Consider the following 16872-nt stretch of genomic DNA (forward strand, 5'->3'; position numbering starts at 1 on the left):
TAAGATCACACCGGGAACATATTCCTTTATTCTAACAGTGGGCAATATTTTTTAATTGAAAGTCACATCTCTCTCTTTGTAAAAAGTATGACTCTGGAAGTATGTATAGGTGAGATTACTGGGGGGATGGCTGAAAATTATATTGATTTTTGGTGTGTTTAACTCTTTGGGGAAAGATTTTAAGGGATGAAATGAGTGTGTTAAGCCATAGGTGTATACAGTACATTGGGCAGCCCATGTAATGGTCTGTGGGGAGTGACCTTGGGAGACAGGGCAAAGAGACGCAGCTAAGGGAATGGTCAGATAAAAGGCATCTTAGCCCGCAGCAGGAATGTGGGTGGGGCAAGAGCTCAGAAGGGACCCTCCCTAGTTTTTTGGGCTGTAAAGGGAACAGGGGGAGAAATGTACGTTCAGACTTGCAAGATTCTGTTAATGTAACCTTACAATAAAATAGAAATGTCTCATCTGGCCATGTTTCCTATCTGGTCTACCTCAGTCCAAAATCTAAGCCTCACATCCCACCTTCATGTTGAGCTAAACCACCTTCATCTGAGAACTTTTTGCCTTAGAATATTCATAGTTGTCCACAGGAGGTCAAAAAAGTCAATGTTGCAGCTACAATCATACAATCCAAGCCCTGACCCTTTTTTACATGTGTGGTGAGGGGCTTGGATTATATGGTTGTGGATGCCATTTTGATTTTTTTTTTTTTACCACTCCCTGCTGACATTCCTCAATACTTTGTGGCTTTTTTGTATTATAAATACAAAAAAGATTCACGTTTCTGTGTTATAAAGTAATGTCCCATGGTTTACATTGCGTGATTGGAGTCAAAAGTGAAAAAAGTCACTTTTTTTTTGCAAAGGGGAAAAGACTACAGATAAATACTGTAACAAAAGGTCATATTCAGATTATCAGTTATGAAATTGACATTGTAAATTGTTTGGAATGAAAGGACAAAAGAATGATGCCTGTTGTTCATAGGTTACACACTTTATGTATTTTCAGAGAAAGCTTATAAAATAGATTAATTATCATCAAATATCAGCAATATAAACTAACAAACCCAAGTAGAACAGCATGATCATCATATTAGCATAATAGAAATGTGAATAATAAATAAATAAAATAAATATTTATAGGGTAAACAACAAAGACAACAAAAAGCATTTAGTTAACTAAAGAGAAGAGGGCAGGCTTTAGAAGTGAATAATGAAGGAGCCAGGAAACTTGGTTGGGGAAGAGAATTAACAGTCCAGGAGCCAGCAGAGAATGTGACTGTTCATATATTGTAGGAGGTAACCTGACCTTCAAAACTCTCCTAAACCTTATTATGCCACATATTGTTTCAGTTATTTGACTATATTTCTGAAAGCTGTACATGCAGGGTCAAAGGCCTGTTTTCACAAATAACAGATGACATAGTAAACCTCTGTCTGAACTATAATAATGAATATAAACAAATTAACTTCCATAGGAAAATATATCAACCTGTACATGGAAATTGAAGGTTTATGATGAAGTGGTTTGGTTACAGTGTTTTCGCTTAACTGTCTCTAAAATGCTAATTAATTGTATCCTGTTTTAAAATAAAAAGCATTTGCTCATATGAGATTCTACCTGTATGATGAAATATTTTATGCTCAAAAGTCTTGGGGTCAGAAACAGGTCTGTCTTCTCATCTGCAGCTAAGGAGAACTAGATTTCAGGAACAAGCAGTTACTATACAGTATATACTCAAATATGTCAACTGATAGATTGATTACATGTCATCAAGTTATTGTTATTCTTAGAGATCACACAGATAGATTTTTGCCATGATGATCTGTCCCTAACCTGGTCTTTCAGCTCTTCCAATGGTACACTCATGGCTACTATAACTGAGTATCCACCTTGCTTCTGTTCATCCTCTTCTTCTCTTTCCTTCCACCTTTCCTAGCATTAGACCCTTCTCCAGAGACCTAGGTCTTTGCATAATGTGTCCAGAGTAGGATAATTTGAGCCTGGTCATTTGTTCTCAAGTGAGAAATTGGTTAATTTGTTCAATGATCCATTGGTTTGTTTTCTTTGCTGTCCATGGTATTCTCAGGAGTCTCAAGCAACAATGTTCTTTCTATCTTGCTTCTTTAAAGTCCATCTTCCATAGAGCCTTGCTTCACATGGCTTGCACTAATCTGATTTGAATATCTTTTCTAAGGCCTTCATGGCTGCTCTACCAAATGCTGGTCTCTGGTGGATTTCTTGACGGCTTGTTCCTTTACTGTTGATGGTTGATCCTAAAAGGCAGAAGCTATCCACCACTTTGATAACTTCATTGTTGATTCTAAGGCTGGTTGTTCTGTTGTCATTAGTTTGGTCTTCTTTATATTTAATTTTAGTCCCATTTTTTCATGGTGCTCCTTGACTTTTATTACTAGGGCTTGCCGATTCTTTGCATTTTCAGTTATCAGGGTAGTGTCATCAGCATGGTGCAAGTTATTGATGTTTCTTCCTCCAATTTTAAAACCACACTCATCTTCTTCCAGTCCAGCTTCGCTTAATATATATTCACTATATAAGCTGAATAAATAAAGGGAGAGAATACAACCTTGTCTCACTCCTTTGCCAACCTGGAGCCAATCTATTTCATCTTTTGGAAGACTTTCCTTGTTATTCCTTCTGTTTCCATCTTTACAGTTGTTGTTGTAATACTGCTTCTTGTCTCTTCTAGCGGTTCTCCAAAACTCTTTGTTAAGTTCCTATCTGAGAGTTTTGTCTTCCTTGCTTTTGGCTTCTCTTCTCTTCTTGGCAATTTCCACAATTAGTTCTGACATCCAGTTTGCTTTCTTCTCTTCATTTTCGGCAGCCTCTTCTCACATTCATCCTTAACAACTTCTCTAAGTTCATTCCATAATTCCTCTGATTCTCTATCAACAAGGTTCAGGATTTCAAAGTGATTCCTAATGTTCTTCTTGAAAATGGTGGGTATATGTTCAAGATCATATTGTGGAAACTGTCCTGCTTTTGTCTTCTTCGTTAGCTTAACGTGGAACTTGCACATGAGCAGTTCATGATCTGTTCCACAGTCAGCACCTGGTGATGTCTGATGCTGTAATGGAACTCCTCCACCTCCTCTTAGCAATAATATAATCAATTTAATTTCTATGTACTCTATCTGGTGACATCCACATATAGAGGCATTGTTTTGGTTGCTTGAAGACAGTGTTAGATATGAAGAAATAATTGGAGTGGCAGAAATTGTTAAACCGGTCTCCTGCTTCATTTTGGTTTTCTAAGCCATGCAATCCAACTACATTTTCCTCTTTCATGTTTCCAACTTTGGCTTTCCAGTCTCCAGTCACAAATTGAACTTGATCACAAAACTTATGAACCTCCTCTTCTTCTGCATCGTGCTGAAGCATAAACTTGAATGATCATCATGTTATAGGTTTGTCCATGAACTCTAGTCAATATTATTCAGTCATTAATTTCACTGTAGCCAAGTACTGTTCTTGATATACCCTTCCCAACTATAAAAGCAACACCATTCCTTCTTTGTTTTTCAATTCCTGAGTAATAAACAGTGTGATCTTCTGACTGAAAGTGTCCAATCCCAGTTCTTCTCAATTCACTGATGCCTAAGATGTCAATTTGTAGTTGTTTCATTTCATCTTTCACTGCGTTGACCCTTCCTTTGTTCATGCTTCTTACGTTCCATACTCCTACTGTAATTCTATCTTTGCAGCTTTGGATTTTCTTTTCCTGTACGGCAACATCAGCAACCAGATATCCCAGAGGCTTTCATCTAGCCACATTATGAACACCATTCGTACTCTGAAAGATCCTCCGCTCTTCCTCAGTAGCATGTCAAGTGCCATCTGGCCTGGGGGGGCTCATCCCTCTCAGAAACAACCCCTCCCCCACCATGATGAGGCAGCACAGCAGGATTTGGGGAGGGGGGTAAATATGTCAACAACTATCATATCCATTAAGCTAAAAAGTAAACGTTCTAATTTGTTCCTGTTATAGCTTTGCAAACTGATTTATACTGACCTTATTGCCTCCATGCAATAAAGCTCTGTAGCACACCTCTAGAATACGGAAAGCTGCCATCATATAATCAATCTATCTGGCCCAATGTTATCTGTGTTGGCCTGCAGTGGCTCTCCTGCAAGGACTCTTTCTTGGACTACCTGAAGCACTATAGGCTGAATCTGAAAATGATGTTTTGCAAAATTCTGTTCTACAATAGGACTGTTCTATTGTAGAATAGAATAGAATTGCCTGTGGATCTAAAACATTTGAATAGAGCTCATCTGAATGCTGTAAGGGTCTCCAATATTTGGAGCTAGTCAGTTTGAATATATATTATGCATTAGGGTACGACTACTACATTTCTACCTCATCTTAGGTAGAAAAAGATCTGATGTAGGCCTCAAGATTAGGGCTTTGCCCTTTTCCCCTTTTCTATACAAGATATCCCAAGAATTTTGAGCTCAGAATCTTTATTAATCATATAATCTAGTGCAAGCCTCTTTAGATTTATTGGGTCTTGCAGATATATTAGAATTCAACTCCCATAATTGCAATCAGCCTTCAGCAAAGGATCGTTACCTTGTCATGGTGCTGGAGCTTGAGCACCTCAATGATGCCATGAGCTAAACCGTGAAGGGCCACCCAAGACGGGAAGGTCATGACAGAGAGGTCAGACTAAATGCGATCCCTGGGGAAGGTAATGGCAACCCACCCCAGTATTCTTGCCGTGAAAACTAAATGGATCAGTACAACCAGAGATATGTCGGTATACCATCGGAAGATGAGACCCCCAGGTCGGAAGATGGTCAAAATGCTACTGGGGAGGAACAGAGGATGAGCTCAACTAGCCCCAGACGTGATGACGCAGCTAGCTCAAAGCCGAAAGGACGGCTAGCAGCCAACGGTGCTGGTGGTGAACGGTGAATCCGATGTTCTAAGGATCAACACACCATTGGAACCTGAAATGTAAGATCTATGAGCCAGGGCAAATTGGATGTGGTTCTTGGTGAGATGTCAAGATTAAAGATAGACATTTTGGGCGTCAGTGAACTGAAATGGACTGGAATGGGCCACTTCACATCAAATGACCACCAGATCTACTACTGTGGACAAGAGGACCACAGAAGAAATGAAGTAGTCTTCATAATTAATAGTCAAGTGGCTAAAGCAGTGCTTGGATACAATCCAAAAAATGACAGAATGATCTCAATTCGAATGCAGGGCAAGCCATCTAACATCACAGTGATCCAAATATACGCCCCAACCACAGATGCTGAAGACGCTGAAGTAGATCAGTTCTATGAGGATCTGCACCATCTACTGGACAACACGCCTAAAAGAGATGTTATTTTCATCACGGGAGACTGGAATGCTAAGGTGGGCAGTCAAATGACACCTGGAATTACAGGTAAGCATGGCCTGGGAGAACAAAACAAAGCAGGACATAGGCTGATAGAATTTTGCCAAGACAACTCACTCTGCATAACAAACACTCTCTTCCAACAACCGAAGAGACGGCTTTATACATGGACTTCCCCAGATGGACAACACCGAAATCAGATTGACTACATCCTTTGCAGCCAAAGGTGGCGGACATCTATACAGTCGGTAAAAACAAGACCTGGAGCTGACTGTAGTTCAGATCACGAACTTCTTCTTGCACAATTTAGGATCAGACTAAAGAGATTAGGGAAGACCCACAGATCAGCTAGATATGAGCTCACTAATATCCCTAAGGAATATGCAGTGGAGGTGAAGAATCGATTTAAGGGACTGGACTTAGTAGATAGGGTCCCGGAAGAACTCTGGACAGAAGTTTGCAACATTGTTCAGGAGGCGGCAACAAAATACATCCCAAAGAAAGAGAAAACCAAGAAGGCAAAATGGCTGTCTGCTGAGACACTAGAAGTAGCCCAAGAAAGAAGGAAAGCAAAAGGCAACAGTGATAGGGGGAGATATGCCCAATTAAATGCAAAATTCCAGTGGTTAGTCAGAAGAGATAAGGAATTATTTTTAAACAAGCAATGCGTGGAAGTGGAAGAAGACAATAGAATAGGAAGGACAAGAGACCTCTTCCAGAAAATTAGAACCATTGGAGGTAAATTCCAGGCCAAAATGGGTATGATCAAAAACAAAGATGGCAAGGACCTAACAGAAGAAGAAGAGATCAAGAAAAGGTGGCAAGAATATACAGAAGACCTTTATAGGAAGGATAACAATATCGGGGATAGCTTTGACGGTGTGGTCAGTGAGCTAGAGCCAGACATCCTGAAGAGTGAGGTTGAATGGGCCTTAAGAAGCATTGCTAATAACAAGGCAGCAGGAGACGACGGCATCCCAGCTGAACTGTTCAAAATCTTGCAAGATGATGCTGTCAAGGTAATGCATGCTATATGCCAGCAAATTTGGAAAACACAAGAATGGCCATCAGACTGGAAAAAATCAACTTATATCCCCATACCAAAAAAGGGAAACACTAAAGAATGTTCAAACTATCGAACAGTGGCACTCATTTCACATGCCAGTAAGGTAATGCTCAAGATCCTGCGAGGTAGACTTCAGGAATTCATGGAGCGAGAATTGCCAGATGTACAAGCTGGGTTTAGAAAAGGCAGAGGAACTCGGGACCAAATTGCCAATATCCGCTGGATAATGGAAAAAGCCAGGGAGTTTCAGAAAAACATCTATTTCTGTTTTATTGACTATTCTAAAGCCTTTGACTGTGTGGACCATAACAAATTGTGGCAAGTTCTTAGTGGTATGGGGATACCAAGTCATCTTGTATGCCTCCTGAAGAATCTGTATAACGACCAAGTAGCAACAGTAAGAACAGACCACGGAACAACGGACTGGTTTAAGATTGGGAAAGGAGTACGGCAGGGCTGTATCCTCTCACCCTACCTATTCAACTTGTACGCAGAACACATCATGCGACATGCTGGGCTTGAGGAATCCAAGGCCGGAGTTAAAATCGCTGGAAGAAACATTAACAATCTCAGATATGCAGATGATACCACTTTGATGGCAGAAAGCGAAGAGGAACTGAGGAGCCTGATGATGAAGGTGAAAGAAGAAAGTGCAAAAGCTGGCTTGCAGCTAAACCTCAAAAAAACCAAGATTATGGCAACCAGCTTGATTGATAACTGGCAAATAGAGGGAGAAAATGTCGAAGCAGTGAAAGACTTTGTATTTCTAGATGCGAAGATTACTGCAGGTGCTGACTGCAGTCAGGAAATCAGAAGACACTTAATCCTTGGGAGAAGAGCAATGATAAATCTTGATAAAATAGTTAAGAGCAGAGACATCACACTGACAACAAAGGTCTGCATAGTTAAAGCAATGGTGTTCCCCATAGTAACACATGGCTGTGAGAGCTGGACCATAAAGAAGGCTGAGAGAAGAAAGATAGATGCTTTTGAACTGTGGTGTTGGAGGAAAATGCTGAGAGTGCCTTGGACTGCAAGAAGATCAAACCAGTCCATCCTCCAGGAAATAAAGCCAGACTGCTCACTTGAGGGAATGATATTAAAGGCAAAACTGAAATACTTTGGCCACATAATGAGAAGACAGGACACCCTGGAGAAGATGCTGATGCTAGGGAGAGTGAAGGGCAAAAGGAAGAGGGGCCGACCAAGGGCAAGGCAGATGGATGACATTCTAGAGGTGACGGACTCGTCCCTGGGGGAGCTGGGGGTGTTGACGACCGACAGGAAGCTCTGGCGTGGGCTGGTCCATGAAGTCACGAAGAGTCGGAAGCGACTAAACGAATAAACAACAATTGCAATCAGCATGGCCCAGTTGACTGGGGATTATGGGAGTTGTACCCAATACATCTAGACAGAGCATCTGCCCTGTGGTCTCTGCAATCATACCTTATGCTAGAACATGCTGTAAGTCAAAGAAGAAGCAATTAGAACATGGAGAATCAATATTTGGAAATAAATAAAAATAGCACTGAAGACCTCCTACATCAATAATTTATAATACTGTTGATTTTCCAACTTTCCCCTTCTAACTATATGGTTGCAAAAACAATGGAACCAGTTGTTGAAAAGAAAAATCACATGTACGTGTTTTGCTGAATGCTTTCTTGAATTTATAATGTGTGAACATACATATGTATATATGAATGTGCACGCATACCTGTGTCTCTCTGTGTGTGTATGTGAGTGTCCCCTAATTTTTGCCATTACTGAAAAAGCCTCGGTGAGGCATTTGGATGCTAATTAAATTGCCAGTTTAAGAAACAACAGTCATACCGACTGAACTATAATTTCCAAAGGTAATTAAGAAATATGGTAATAGCACTAATCATGCAGGGACATCCGAAAGAGAAACTTCAAACTGTAGAAATAAAGACTTCTGAAACACTAATCTATATACTAAAACTCTTGTGCCTGTTTATTTGTAAGCCTCAGTTGGGCAAAACGGAGCATCATAGGGCAACACTTTTTGCACCAAGGTACCTCTAATGGGCTAACTTACAGAATGCATCCAAAATTTGGGACCCATTGCTCCCATGGGATTGAAATTTGGCAAAGTTGTGGCCACTTCAGTACCACTTCCAACTACAGTTCCCAGAAACCCGCAGGTTGCATGGCACAAGGGAAGATGGGAGGGGTGTATCCTTGCCCCCTTTCCGGCCTCCCTCTGGCCCCTATGCCCAATTGGCTGGTGGCAAGGTCTAATGGACATGTGGGAATTGGCTGCTTTGGAACCAAGGCTCAAATTTGAAATCTCTTAATGGCAGTGGGTGGTAAGGGAAAGATGAAGTAGCAACTCAGATGCCTTCTGGTGAGGCAGGGCTGGCTGGAGGGCGCCAGTGGTCGATGGGTGAGCTCTCTTCTCCTTGGAGGGAGGGGGCCCTTGGGGACATGCTGGGATGGGGAGCAGAGGTGCAGTTTTCCTTGTGGTCTGTGGCTCCCTTTATTCCCCCTTCCTTTATCCCCCCTCCCCCAACTGCAAAGTGGCAGGCAGTTCTGTGGGTCAGCCGAGGAGGAGGAGAAGTGATTTCTGATGCTCCCTGCCAGCTTCCCACAAGCAAAGTCAATGGGGAAGCTGGCAGGAAGTTGGAAGCCACTCCCTCTCCCACTGCTTTTTTGCCAGTGGTCATCCTGTTTCTCTGTTTAGGTAAGGAAATACCTTGAAACAATGACCCAACAGCTGATGGGTTGTCTAGTTATATCCATTTATAGAAAACACTAAAAGGGAAGGGGGTCTTCAACCAATGAGAGGAGTGACTCCAGAGAGCTGTAACAGAGCAGGATTCAAGGAAAAGATGAAAGGGGAAGATGGGTAGAATTCTGGGAGAGACTGTGAGGAAGAACCAGCAGTACTTTCTCCTCCCTGTTAATAGTTGTCCCTGAAGCTTTTACTTCCTCTTGCTCACTCCCCTGCTTCACACAAGCCTGCGTTTAGAAGTCATATGATTAAGAAAATTGATGAGCTCAAAATAAAGGTCAACAGCCCTCAAAGGACAACTTGTAAAAATTGAGAGAAACCACACAGTATAGAAACAGTGATCTGAAACGATGGAGCCTCATCATTGCTAGGATCTCAATGGACTTTCCCCTACTTACCCTTCCCCTTTCCTTTTCCCTCAAACCTCTTATTCGTATTAGGATGAAAGAACTCATAAACACTAATGTTACAAGAAAGGAGAAATTTAATTCAAGCCAGCTGGTCTGGATATTGAGTCTTATGAACACATTTTACTTAAAAGAATCTATGGCTTGATCTGGATGTCAGCAGCATGGCCATGTTGCATTGACTGAATGTATGGAATTTTAGCAGAGAATTTTAAAGGCTCGGTGACATCTTAACCAAACTGTTAGGAGGCACCTTTTGACTCTGGCAGGCTTTGGATGGAAGGAGAAGAGACAACCTCCTAGGACTAACTGCTGAAAAGTGAGTGGTATAGCAGCATTTGTAATGCCTGCAATAGTCTTGTAACTGTGTGCAGAGTACATCCAAGGTTACTGCATGATGCATCAGAGGGATTAATTAATTAAAAGGCATGTCCCTGAGGAGTCCCCTGGTGAGAGAGAGAGAATGCTGAGATTCAACCAGGCTCTGAGCTTGGACGTAACACAATTCTCTTTACAAATCATTTATAGGAAGCTGTGAATGTATTGAAAAGCCTTCATATAAATGGCATGACCATGATTTATGTAGAAAAATATGTACACTTCCTCTTAGTTAGGGTGCTTTCAGGATTCTTTCTGTACTTGGCTTAGAGCAGGAACTATGTTCTCTTTCTTTCTCTCCTTCCTTCTACTCCTTCTGCCATTTTCTCAATCTTTCTCCATCAATATCCAAGCAATTCATGAATCATGAGACTGTAAAGCAACCGGTGTCATTTCAGTGTTGCCTTTCAGACAACTGGGTTATTATAATTTCAGGGATAAAAGCATGAGCAGGTTTTGAAACCTACCACAGAGCTAAGAAAGCTCAGGCTTAAAAGATAGCACAAGGTCCTAACGACCTAAAATTATGCAAAATATAAATCAATGTATAAAATCAGCATATAAATATAAATCAATATATAAAATCAACATAATAAAATTATGCAAAATATAAATTAATATTAGAGCTAAAATATTTTTTTTGCTCATCACATAGTTGAGTTGCATATGTAGCTTTCAATTCATCACCATCTTCTGTATTTTCATCATTTTAGATGTAAAACAGCTGATTACAAAAGGTATAAAGTAGAATACTCACCTGTTGTTGACCTGATTGTTGAGGTGATATTAGAAGATGCCATTGCAGGGATACATTCATCGTCTTGAGAATAACCAGCCTGAATGGCGCGCAAGTAACTGTGGCTTCTGGTTCGGAAACAGCCTGGCAAGCCAAGGGCATCCATTGCCTGAGCTTCAACTTCACTAAACACTGATTCACAAACAGATTCAAATTGCCCATTGACCTCTGCTTCACTCATCTAGATAAACAACAACATTACATTTGGTGGGTTTTTTTCCCCCTGGCTTTGCAGAAATGCATTCAGCTACAATACAATACCAGAGCTCAAAAGAGATATTACCTCAACATTAATACAACAACCCCATTTGCCCCTTCTGCCCCCTCCTCTACATTCTTATAATGCAGCAGTTGGCATCAACTTAATTGAAATTAGCTTCTCTTTGCCATCAACTGAGAGCTAAGCAGACTCTTTTAATTCTGGTGTTGGTCTGAAAGAACATTTTCAGATACTGGTTTTTAATTCATTACATTAAATAAATAGCAGGAACAACAAGACACAGAACCTCCTAAAGCTGATGGATTCTAGCTGGTTGTCCTAATTTTGTTAGCCTGTTTTCCCTTCACCATCATTTTCCCTTTCTCAAGGAATCATCTTGAAAACAAAACAGAAATACAGCTAAAATACTCTGTTTCTCAAATCTTAAATGAATAAGCAGTTTTGGGGAAAATGACAAAATAATTTCATTAACTGTTCATGTTTAACCATGAGTTCTGGGCTCGTGTGTTTGTCCTTCCTTCCTTTAGTTTGCTGTGTGTGAGGGAAGAAGGGTTGGATAGGTAGGTCCCAAAACAGGACACTAGTTTGTTCAAACTAGAATTAGTTAACCAACTCTGACCTGGAACCGGTTTGATCTTAATGTGGATGGACTAATCGTTTCCCCAAATCTGGATATAATGGGAAATTATGCTGTATTTCAAACTGTAAAGTGAGGTTTTCTTCCCTGGTGCAGAAGAGGTAAGGGAGAACATGAGCAAGTGAAGTTTCCCCAGACCATAAAGGGAAATTATAATCTCCTGCTACATTTGACCAGGAAAATATGTATTCCAGCTGTCATTTCTTTCAGATAGTTGAATGGCCAGTCCATGAAACACTGCTTATTCTGTGCATCAGAGGTATTCATGGGAGTAGAACAACAACAAAAAAACCACATCTAAGGAGCAGAGTTAAACATCAGGAAAGGTGACCACCATCTAGAATCATCTGATGCAACTAGACTTTTGTGGGTGTTCTACTCTATGTATTCAAAATAGTCCCCTCTTAAGAGTTCTGCTTGAATTGCACTCTATTACCAGGAGAGCAGCACACTGTCACAATGTCAGGTGCAAGGTGCAAAGAGAGAAACCACAAGAAATAAGAATTAGTACAGCAGACTAGAGGAAATACATTCTTTCCTCTACATTGTTCACATGCCGTATAGGTTCTCTCTTGGTGCTGCATTTAATGGTGCCAGTAAGCTCATTTAGTGGCATACCTCTCAATATGAGGAGAACAAAAGCACATTGCTTTCCACATGTTATTTTTTTAAAAAATGTTTCAAGAAGTGTCTGTTTCATGGGAAATCCTAGACCAGGGCAGGAAACCTGTGACAACCTAGATATTGTTGAGCCACACTTCCAGCAAGCCAGATAGGGCTGCTGCATGTAGAATTCAGCAACATCTGAAAAGAAACAGGTCTCCCACTTGTTTTCTTGACCATAGCCCAGTTGACAGCTATGCTCATCAACAGTTCTGACTGCTGGCACTTAGCTCCCCACCCCAGTAATACTGCTTGAACTATGCCAATAGGAAAGGGGACAAGTTGATTAAATATGTATTGTGTTTTTTAATTAAATAATTTCAGTGAGGTGTATCTATCCACACAGAATATATACAGTCATGTTCCATAAATACACCTCCATAATAAAATTAGTCTGAAAATAATTATTTTTCAATGCTTGTAATTATTATTTCAATTCTCCCAGAGTCATAGGGAGTCGAGCAGCATACAAATTTGATAAATCAATAAATTCTAATCATATTAAATGTACTTTGGAGAGACAAACATTCTTATTTTGAATTACCTTATATAAACAAAGAAAGATATATTAAGAAAGAAAGATGGACCAGCACAATTATAAGTATGATGAAGAGGAACGTCTTATTTCTTTACTTGCAAACCCAATCTGCTAGCAGATAGGATCTTTGTTTTCTGTTGAAAGGGAGAGCAAAAATGGTGTATTATCCTCTTCTGCAGTGGAGATGGATGCTTTGTAGAGGTACAAAGAATGCATATGATGTGGAACATCTGGGGAAGAAGAGCTTCTATCAAATCTACATTACCCTCAGCTGGTATTGTCCTCTGGTCTTCTGCAGAAGTGGTAGGAGATATACCTAGCAAACTCCAAATGCCATGTGGACATAGCCATCTCTTTTGTCACACTAGTGGGTAAAGGGAATGGCTTTGAAGGACAGGGGGAAGAGTTGCTACCAAGGCAAGGGTCAGGGCTTGAGCCCAGGCCAAGAAATAACTCCAGAAATCTCTCAGACAAGGCCATCCCTAGTTCACATGAGGATAAAGTAAGGGAGGGGGAAAGTACCTTCAGACTTGCAAGATTCTGTTACAATAAAAGTAGTCCTGACCTATATGGCATTGGTTTCTTAGTCTGGTCTACCTTGTAGGTCTGACACTAGACTTATTTTCAAAACAGAACCTGTTCCAAGTATTATGTGACCAAGTGGTGATATAGGACTTTATGTCCTTGGTGGGCGTAATCCCCCAGCCACAACTGAAATATGATTGAAAATGAATTATCAGGCTGTACTTCCTTTTCCTCTTCTAATATTTAATAATACAAGATGTTATGAGGTCATATAACCCAAGAGGACCTGTGATTGATTGAGTGATATTGATTTCTGCCCCAATTTGTTATGACTCTGCCTGTCTTACAAAATACAATAAAAACATCAAAAGAGTATCAAAAGAGTACCCAGAGAAAAGAAACAATCAGTTAAAAAAAACCAAAACCAAATATCCCATAAGAGGTCTACCACCCATTCTAATCCAAGTCCTAGGAATAAGGCCAGGTTTTAAGGGCTTGTTTAAACAGGGCCAGGGTGGGGTCTGTACAAATCTTGACCAGAATGGCGTCCCAGAGGGCAGAAGGCAGCAGTCCCTGTATACAGCACAAGACTCTAGAAAGGTGCCAGCTGCATTTTCTGTTTAGCCTTGCAAAAGAGAGGAAGAGGAGGAAGAGGAGATACTGGATTGCTGTTTGGGTGGCAGCAATCTGGCTCTGCAAACCTGCTCTATATATTTGCAGCACTGGAAATTGGCTATAGTCTCTATACCACCAGTAGCTGCTGGGACTCTTGTACCCAGGCGAGAGATGCACACGGTTGGCAAGAACCCTTCTCCTTCCCATGCTGCTCAGATTTTCCTAACTAAAGCTATTTCAGTTAAGCCCGTTACAATAATGGTGGGCAACCACAATTGGAACTATTAGAATTAACTGTTGGAACTCAGCAATAACAACTACAAAGCAATGCTACATGGAAAGTGATTGAATGCATAAAAAACTCTTGCTCCAGTTTAAACTTTCTACACCTAAATAGGAAAGGCATACCAAAGCCAGAAGCATCAAAGTTTAACATTAAGTGGCTTCAGATTCCAGAGATCTATGCTACAGAACAGAAAAAGGATTCTCTTTAAAGCCAGAGAAGGAGTGGAGGTACATGCCTCCGGGGGAAATGGTGATGGTGTCACTGGGTGGGCCAGGTCTTTTTGATGTCTTTTGGATCTGGGCGTAAAGGCAATGTATGTAGTTTATGCCTGCAAAGGTATGATGAATCCATTTTAATTTGGGGTTTCCTTTTAAAAGTGAAAAAATACACCACCAAAATTATATGGTTTATTTCCAGATTTTACCTATGCAATATTGGGGTAGATTCAGATACTGTAGTTGCAAAAATGGGACTGTGGAACTGCATATGGCCCATAGGCTGACTATTCCCATTATATTTCCAGCTCAGCTTTTTTCTTAAAATACTAATGAAAAAAAGAAGCTAATCATTTATTTATCTGCCACTTTGTAGATACAAGTTGAGGTATAAATGAGGGCAAACTAATTATTCCTAATTGTGATCACATTTTGCAAATTACTCAGTGCAATGCACGCATTGACTTTAGGATGTATTAACTCAGTGGGCTATTTCTCATATACAGTATCAAAGAAATAAACTATTTGCCATAAAATATATAGTGATGGAGCAAATAATTGGTATCTACAAATTATTTTTTCCACTTGTCAATTGTTTTTGTTAGGTACATATGTGAAATCATTGAACACTACTATTTACAAACTACAGTCTGTAAGCAGCCCAAGACTCTTCTGGTTTCTATTACAAAAAAATTATTAAATTGCACATAAACAAAGCGCTCAGCTTTGGAAAATAACCAGTAGCTTTAGTTCAATATTTTCTTTTAGAATATTTGAAATATGTTAAGCCATTAATATTCCCTTTATCTGATTTGGAATTATTCCAGATTTAATTTCTCTAAATTACCTCTGAAATAAAATATGAAATTATTGATTATAAGCCTGGGACATGTGGTCAAACTCCTGAATTTGTTTAAAAAACCCTATAATTATTAATATTATTGTAAAATGCATAACAGGAAAAAAAATCCAACCTGGCTAAGGCAGCTGGCCTGACTGAGTGTGCTGACTGCTCTCATATAGCTCTGATTCCTTGATCGAAACTTAGGGGAATTGTAGTTTGCCGAAGGATCCAGGGTATGGCCACCGGGCACTTCACTGGTAGCTTGCAGATAGCTCTGACTATTAAAGAAAGATAGAAACAAAGTTTGAAAAACTATGACAAGAACATACCTGAAAGAGCTGAAAAATGTTTTATATAAAGTATCTTAATAAAGAAAATAAATGTGATTTCTGCATAGTGGGCATCTGTAGCACTGATAACTGTAATCTCCCAATGGAAAAAGAACATGTGATGGATTTCGCCTCTTCTATTCCTAGGTACATTCTGGCCCTGTCAATACTAACCATCTGGTCAAAATGGGACATGTACAAGATCAGCCCTGCCGAAATTCTACTGTGATCGCTAATAGCATAATAAGTACTTAAGAATTCTGAAACACTCAGATCAGTGAAGCTTTTCTCAAACTTGCTGACATCCTACTTCAGGGAGTACTCAAAATTTAGGCTTAATGCTCAAATCTTCCCCAAAGCTTACAGTCCCAAAGATCATTTCCCCTATGTATTTTTGAAGTGTATAACATTCAGTTTATGCTAAAGAATCTAAACAATTCTGCAATAACAACCTATAATAGCAATAATTGATAATGGTATGGCCCCTTGCTGGTAATTCAGATTCATTCTGCAACCCAGATAATATCATTAACATTTCCCCCCAAAACTATGATCTGCCGGTCAGTTCTTTCCATTTTTATGCTTAGCATTTGAGATCTTTCTTTCTCTGTTTTGTATTACAGGTAGTCCTCGACTTATGATCGCAAATGGGACCAGAACTTCTGTCACTAAGTGAAGTGACCATTAAGTGAGTCATGCCTGATTTTACAACCATTTTTGCCATGACTGTTAAGCAAATCACCACAGTTGTTAAGTGAATCATGTGATCGTTAAGCAAATCTGGCTTCCCCCATTGACTTTGCTTGTCAGAAGCTGGCTGGGAAGACTGGAAAAGGCAATCACATGACCCCGGGATGCTGCAACCATCATAAATACAAACGGTCACTAAACAAAGGGTCGTAAGTCGAGGGACACCTGTATACTACATTTCAGTGTGTTGGACATTTTGTGTTCAGTAGTTTCTCCACTATGGTGAGAACATGGTTTAATCTGTACTCTGTCCTCTCATTCATTTGCAGTGGATCTCCTGGGATGGCTGCACTGCCCATTTCATTAAGGAAGATGTCTCAGACCCAGGGCTGATGCTTATGTTCCTAGTAAATGATATTATATATTATCCCTCCTTATTGCACCCTGAAAGTAGATACTAAATAATTCTAGTAAATAATTAGCTATTTATATTTATTAGGAAACCATCTTGTAATTATGATTCTTAATTCCAAG

The 16872-nt window shown here is 40.0% G+C and overlaps 1 protein-coding gene across 1 annotated transcript in view; it reads right to left on the bottom strand.

Moving 5' to 3' along the window:
* Positions 1-16872, bottom strand: part of DLGAP2 (DLG associated protein 2) — a 103702-nt gene that overhangs the window by 59762 nt on the left and 27068 nt on the right. The window contains exons 3-4 of the mRNA XM_063291145.1: positions 15450-15597; positions 10738-10957 (exon numbers count right to left, since the gene is read on the bottom strand). Of these exons, the coding sequence (XP_063147215.1) occupies positions 10738-10957; positions 15450-15597 (368 nt within the window). The remainder of the gene's footprint in view (positions 1-10737; positions 10958-15449; positions 15598-16872) is intronic.

Source organism: Candoia aspera, chromosome 1, assembly GCF_035149785.1.
Source record: "Candoia aspera isolate rCanAsp1 chromosome 1, rCanAsp1.hap2, whole genome shotgun sequence".
In the NCBI taxonomy this organism is placed as follows: Eukaryota; Metazoa; Chordata; class Lepidosauria; order Squamata; family Boidae; genus Candoia; species Candoia aspera.